A 6,409-nucleotide genomic window follows, 5' to 3' on the forward strand; every position below is an offset into this window, starting at 1 on the left:
TGTTGAAAGTTAAAAGGTTTTTTTTTTTTTTGTTTTTTTTTTATAAAAAAAAATTTTTTTTTTTTTCAAAAAAAAAAAAAAAATCAAAGCATCTTTTAGCACTTTGTTATATATATATATAATATAAAATTCCTGCTATAGAAAACAAAACAAAAAAACCAACCTTGGTTTTTGATATAGTTTTTTTTTTTAAAGGAAAAAAAACCAAAAAAAAATTTCGTTTGCTTTGGGAAAAAAACTAGCACAAGACGGCCAGGAAACACAGGAATGGTGCCACGGAGTTACATGATGCTGCAGTTTTGCACAGCCTGAGCCTGGAAGAAAAGAAAAAAGAAGAAAATTCAAAATAACCCAGCGTTACCCGTTTGCTCTGGCTGCCCACGGAGGCAGCGACGTCCCAGCGGGACCCTCAGGATGCCCCGGCCCATGCGTGCCCCTGGCTTTCGTCCGCCCCGGCCGGTGGCTGGGGGCTTTATAGCACAGAAATCAGGAATTTGAGAGTTAGAGGCAATATATGAGGGGGATCGTTGGGGGTATTGACATTGGAGTGCTGAAATATTCAGGTGACCAGCGGGAATAATGCGTGGCGGTGGCGGAACGGGAGGCGAGGAGGATGAGGGATGCTCTGGGGCTGCCAAGGGGGCTGAGCGTGGGATGGGGTGGGGGAGATGCTACGGCCACATCCTCCTCTGATCCCGCTCAGACTCCACACTCCCCTTCCAAAAAGGCTCGTGCAAGCCCGACGGTGCCGGGGGGCAAGAGGAAAAGCAGAGAGGAAGGAGGGGAAGGGACCCCCCCGCAGCGTTGCCTTGTTGAGGAAGGGTGACGCAGAGACAACGTGGAGACCCAGCAGGAGAGGGACAATGTGGAGACCCAGCAGCAGAGGGACAACGTGGAGACCCAGCAGCAGAGGGACAACGTGGAGACCCAGCAGCAGAGGGAGAGTGTCTGGAAGCGGCACTGACCTGCCTACGGGGGCTGGAGTTCCCCAGGAGGTAGGACCTGGTCACCAGGCTGTCCCCAAGGCCGATGCTGCCGGAGTCACCCATGCTGCGGTAGCTGCGGGTGACGGTCACGCTGGAAGTGGATGAGCCCGAGGACATGGTGTTGAGGCCAGCATTCTGGTTGCCTGACTTCTCAGCCGGCTGACCGCACGTGCCGCAGACCACCGTGCGCGAGCGGAGGTTGTATTCACCGGGGTCCCCAGGGCCACCGCAGCTACCCTAGATATGGGGGGGGGAGAGACAAAATGACCTTCAGCCCCCACCTGAACATCTTCTTCCTGGAGCACCCTGCCCCGAGGACCACGGCAGCACCGGGGTGACCCAGGAGGGCTCAAAGTTGGGCTTCAAAGAGGGTCTGCCCATCCCCTCCATCGTCACAAAATATTATTATTATTATATGTAGAATCCCGAATTACTGGGGCTGGCACACGGCAGATGGGTGAACTGTCCCTGCTGCCCCCTCAGCATGCAGGAGACATCTTAATTGTGCTTCTCTTGTCCTTGGCTACGAGCATCCTCCTCCTCGCTGCCCGGGTGAGCATTGTTTCCCAATGGGAAATTCGCTCTTGGAAAGGATTCAGCCTTTGGGCAGCCCTGGCCTGCAGGAGCTTGGCTCCTCCACCCAGGGATAATCGATATCCGTCTCGGCACGGCTCTTCAGATCCCAGGAACTCCGAGGAAAGCGGGATGATGGGCGCCCCATCCCACTCCTGTCGCCCAGAGCCCCGGGGAGTGGCCTCTGGCGGATTTTTCGCCGGTGCTGAGGCACAAGCGTGGCGGTGACGGCATCTCCCCACACACGACTCCCACGGGCATCTGGTGTGCAAGACAGATCCCTCTTCCGGGTGCCCATTTCAGCTCTGTGAGGGGAGTGATGGGCGGGGAGGAAGGACAAAGTCACCCCTGGATTTGGTCCAGCACCCTGGTGAAGTGGAGAGGATGGAGCAGCTGCTGCGGAGAAGTGTCGTCCATCAGCTGCCCACCACCTCGACCTCCACCTCCAAGCGATGCGAGGTACCAGCTCAGCCCCCCTCCCGGCTCCTCCAGCCCTTTCGGCGGCAGGGCAAGGTTGCTCAGGGTTGGAGATGACTTCCAGCAAGGTCCCTGGAGCTCTTTTGGCATGCAGTAGCCTTCTCCAGGTGCCAGAGGTCTGTTGGCTTCTCCCATGTGGTTGCTCCCACAGCAGCCTCCCAACTGCCTTCTCCTCTAAGGCCTGATCCTGTGCGATGCTGAGCTGCCTCCCGCCCTGCCTGGGACCAGACCCGAGCTCCCCCAGCCCCCCTGGGGCCGGCGCTTTCCCCAGCACGGTACTCACGTGGTGATGGCGGTGGTGGATGTTAACTTCATCGTCGTCCTCGTCCTCATCTTCATCGTTGATGATCACCGTGCGGACCAGTTTCCGCATGGCCACCTCCTGCGGGGGACAGGGAAAGGGTTGAGGGGGTTGGGTGTTTGCCGAGCCCCTGGGCGCCCCGGTGCTGCCGTCGGGCTCTCACCTCCCCGTTGGAGTTGATCAGGGCAGTGCGCAGGCTGTCCCCGGAGCCCCAGCTGCTCTGGGCTTTCCACACCACGTTGCTGGGGGGGCTATGGGTCGCCCCGGCCCCCGAGGCCCAGACCTAGGGAGAAAAGCAAAGAGAAAAGCAACGTCACAGATCTGCAGAGCCCAGACCCCAGGGACGTGGGCCGGTCCCCCCCCAAAAAAGCCCCGTGGCAAGGAACCGGCACCAACTGCTCCACAGCACCAACGGGGTTGGGGTCTCGGCTGGATCCTCCGCTGGGCAGGGACTCACCGTGACCACCTGGCCAGCCTTCAGGGTGAACTTCGGGGGGAAGCGGTAGGTGATGGGGGGATCATCCCCGTTCTGCCGCTTGATCTGCCAGTTGCCCAACGACTGGTCCTGCGAGAGAGGGAGCAGCGACCCTGAAATCCCCCCATGTCTCCCCAGCTTGTCCCGGTTCACTTCTTGCCCGTGGGGTGAAGTGGGGCTCAACTCCCCCCCCCAGGGACCTTCCACCGAAGGCAAACGCTCGTGGGGTGAAGTGGGGCTCAACTCCCCCCCCAGGGACCTTCCACCGAAGGCAAACGCACCTCGTTGGACTTGTTCCTGAGACGGACGAATCTGCCCTCCAAGTCCACCTCCTCCACGCCGACGCGGCCGCTCGTCCGGGCGTGGTGGGAGAAGCTGGTCCGACTCTCGCTGTCCTCCAGCTTCCTCTTCTTGGAGGAGCCCGGGGTGGACAAGTGGCTCCGGGATGCCCCTTTGTGGTAGGACGGGCTGGGGGACAGCCTCAGCCTGGGCAGGAGGAGAAGGTGAGATGGAGCCAGTGAGGACACGAAGGGCTGGGACCCCCATAGCCCACCGGCCGCAGTGCCCCACGCTCACCGCTCCTCCTCGCCCTCCAGCAGCTTGCGGTAGGCGTTGATCTCCATGTCCAGGGCCAGCTTGATGTCCAGCAGCTCCTGGTACTCATCCAGCTGCTGCTGCATGCGTGCCCGCATCTCGGCCATCTCCCGCTCCTTGTCGGAGAGCAGGCGCCGGTTGGTCTCGCGTTCCCTGGCCAGAATATCCTCCAAATCGTGCAACTTCGCCTCCTTGGCGGCCAACTGCGTGGGGAGGGAAGGTGAGGGTGGTTGCTCCACTTGGAGCCATCCCCAAAAGGGGACCATCTCCCGCTGGGGGCAGGGGGGACATGTCCAGAGGAATCCCTTGGTCCCGAACTCACCTGCTTCTGCAGCTGGCTGACTTCGGAGGAGAGGTTGTCGATGCGGATGCGGGTTTGCTGCAGCTCCTCGTGGGCAGCACCCACCATGTTGCTGTTCCTCTCGGCCGACTGCTTGGCGTTCTCCAGCTGGAGGACGAGACGGGTGGGTTAGCACCCCCAGCACCCCACCGGCACGCCGCAGGGCAGCGTCGGCAGAGGACAGCGGTGCACGGGTGCTGCTCACCTTCGCCCCGTAGGTCTTCTCCAGTTCCTCCTTGTAAAGCCTGATCTGGGCTTCATGCTGGCTCCGCAGCTCCTGCAGGGCTTCGGAGAGCTTGCTCTCAAACTCCCGCTGCCGCCCGTTGTCGATCTCCACCAGCCGGGTCTCGTGGCGGCGCTTGGTCTCCCGCAGCTCCTGGGGACAGGTCAGGGGGACACGGTGTCACCTCGGGGTGGGATCAGCTTGGGGATGGGGACACCACATACATTGGGAGGGCAGTGGCACATCACATCTCACCTCGCTGTAGATGTTCTTCTGGAATTCGAGCTCTTCCTTCAGCGTCTGGAGCCGGTTCTCGGCATCCACGCGGCGCAGCATCTCATCCTGCAGCTGCTTCTTGGCTTCTCCCAAGGCGCTTTCCAGCTGCAGGGAATTGGGAAGGACCATCACGGCTGGCTCCTGGGGACTGCCCGGGACCCACCGCCCAGCCGCGCCTCCGCCCCACAGTCCCCTGGCACAGAGGGGACCTAGGGGGGGGGGCCCTGGAGGAGTTGGGGACAGGGCCACCACCGCTCACCTTGGCCACCTGCGCCCTCAGGTCCCGCACTTCGGTTTCCAGATTCCTCTTCTCGCCCAGGGCCGTGGAGAGCGCGGCCTCCTTGGAGTTAAGCAAAGCCTCCACATCCTTGAGGCGCGCCTGGGCGGTCAGCAGGTCCCCTTCCTTCTTGGCGTTCCTGCAAGGCACGGGGGGGGGCACGGGTGAGCGGCGCGGCAGGGAGAAACCACGCGGGGCACCCTGCGCCCCCGCCCCAAGCATCACGCCCGCACCCCTCTGATTGCCCCAAAAGAGTTGCAGGATTGTGCCTCACCCCCACCCGCCAAAGGGACCGGCAGGGGGGCGCCACCCGGTGTGACCGGCACTGGTTTAGCTACTGGGAGGCAGGAAGGGCTGGGAAAAACTGGGTGAGCTGGAGGCATCTCGGGGCTGTAACGCCCGTGTGCAACACGCGCACCCGCGGCGCGGCTGTACCCGCCTACAGGTCAGGGCGGACCAGGCTGGTGCCGGAGTGGCACGGTGCAGCGTGGTGTGACATGGAGCAGCACGGTGTGGTGTGACGGTGCAGCACGGTGTGGCATGGCACAGCATGGTGTGACACGGTGAAGCATGGTGTGACACGGTGAAGCGTGGTGTGACACGGAGCAGCACGGTGTGGTGTGACGGTGCAGCACGGTGTGGCATGGCACAGCATGGTGTGACACGGTGAAGCATGGTGTGACACGGTGCAGTGTGGTGTGACACAGTGCAGCATGGTTTGGGGTGACAGTGCAGCACGGTGTGACAAGGTGCATCATGGTGTGACACGGTGCAGCATGGTGTGACACGGTGCAGCATGGGGTGACACGGTGCAGCATGGTGTGATGTTACACAGCACAGCACGGTGTGTCACGGTGCAGCACGGTGTGACATGGTGTGGCATGGTGTGACACGGTGCAGTGTGGTGTGACATGGTGCAGCACGGTGCGGTGTGACACGGTGCAGTGTGGTGTGTCATGGTGCAGCACAGTGTGGCATGGAGCAGCACGGTGTGTCATGGTGCAGCATGGTGTGGCACAGAGCAGCACGGTGTGACATGGTGCAGCACGGTGTGACACGGTGTAGCGTGGCATGTCACAGTGTAGCACGGTGTGGCATGGTGCAGTGTGGTGTGGTGTGACAGTGCAGCACAGGGTGACACAGTTCAGCACAGGGTGGTGTGACACGGTGTAGCACAGTGTGACATGGTGCAGTGTGGTGTGGCACAGTGCAGTGTGGTGTGACATGGTGCAGCACGGTATGACATGGAGCAGCACGGTGTGACATGGTGTAGCACGGTGTGACACAGTGCAGCACGGTGTGGCACGGAGCAGTACAGTGTGACATGGAGCAGCATGGTGTGACATGGTGTGACACGGAGCAGTATGGTGTGACACGGAGCAGCATGGTGTGGCACGGTGTGGCACGGAGTGGCATGGTGTGGCACGGAGCAGCATGGTGTGACACGGTGTGGCACGGTGTGGCACGGAGTGGCATGGAGCAGCATGGTGTGACACGGAGCAGCACGGTGTGGCATGGAGTAGCATGGTGTGACATGGAGTAGCACGGTGTGACACGGTATGTCACGGAGTGGCATGGTGTGGCACAGAGCAGCACGGTGTGGCACGGTGTGGCATGGAGCAGCACGGTGTGGCACAGAGCAGCACGGTGTGACATGGTGCAGCACGGTGTGACACGGTGTAGCGTGGCATGTCACAGTGTAGCACGGTGTGGCATGGTGCAGTGTGGTGTGGTGTGACGAGTAGCACAGCGTGACATGGAGCAGCACGGTGCGGCACGGAGTAGCATGGTGTGGCACAGTGTGGCACGGAGCAGCACAGTGTGGCACGGAGCAGCACGGTGTAACACGGTGTGACATGGTGTGGCATGGAGCAGCACGGTGTGACA

The 6,409-nt window shown here is 61.0% G+C and overlaps 1 protein-coding gene across 1 annotated transcript; it reads right to left on the reverse strand.

Annotated features, from left to right (window-relative positions):
* Window positions 1-189: 189 nt before the first annotated feature.
* LMNA (lamin A/C) lies at window positions 190-4,658 on the reverse strand. Its single transcript, XM_009636364.2, has 11 exons — window positions 4,505-4,658; window positions 4,225-4,350; window positions 3,952-4,122; window positions 3,729-3,854; window positions 3,389-3,609; window positions 3,094-3,298; window positions 2,795-2,902; window positions 2,501-2,620; window positions 2,320-2,418; window positions 966-1,223; window positions 190-314 (listed from the first exon to the last, which is right to left on the reverse strand). The coding sequence occupies exons 2-11, from the start codon at window positions 4,303-4,305 to the stop codon at window positions 282-284; spliced, it is 1,422 nt and encodes a 473-aa protein (XP_009634659.2). The 5' UTR covers window positions 4,306-4,350; window positions 4,505-4,658; the 3' UTR covers window positions 190-281.
* Between the last annotated feature and the right edge of the window lie 1,751 nt (window positions 4,659-6,409).

Source organism: Egretta garzetta, unplaced genomic scaffold (assembly GCF_000687185.1).
Source record: "Egretta garzetta isolate BGI_Z169 unplaced genomic scaffold, ASM68718v1 scaffold490, whole genome shotgun sequence".
In the NCBI taxonomy this organism is placed as follows: Eukaryota; Metazoa; Chordata; class Aves; order Pelecaniformes; family Ardeidae; genus Egretta; species Egretta garzetta.

Excerpts from the sequence above, each read along its gene's own strand:
- LMNA (XM_009636364.2), bottom strand. The coding sequence starts at position 4,305 with ATGCTGCGCCGCGTGGATGCCGAGAACCGGCTCCAGACGCTGAAGGAA. Across the intron at positions 3,299-3,388 it reads CTGGAGGGCGAGGAGGAGCG|GCTGAGGCTGTCCCCCAGCC; the intron begins GTGAGCGTGGGG and ends CCTCCTGCCCAG. Across the intron at positions 2,621-2,794 it reads AGGCTGGCCAGGTGGTCACG|GTCTGGGCCTCGGGGGCCGG; the intron begins GTGAGTCCCTGC and ends TTTTCTCCCTAG.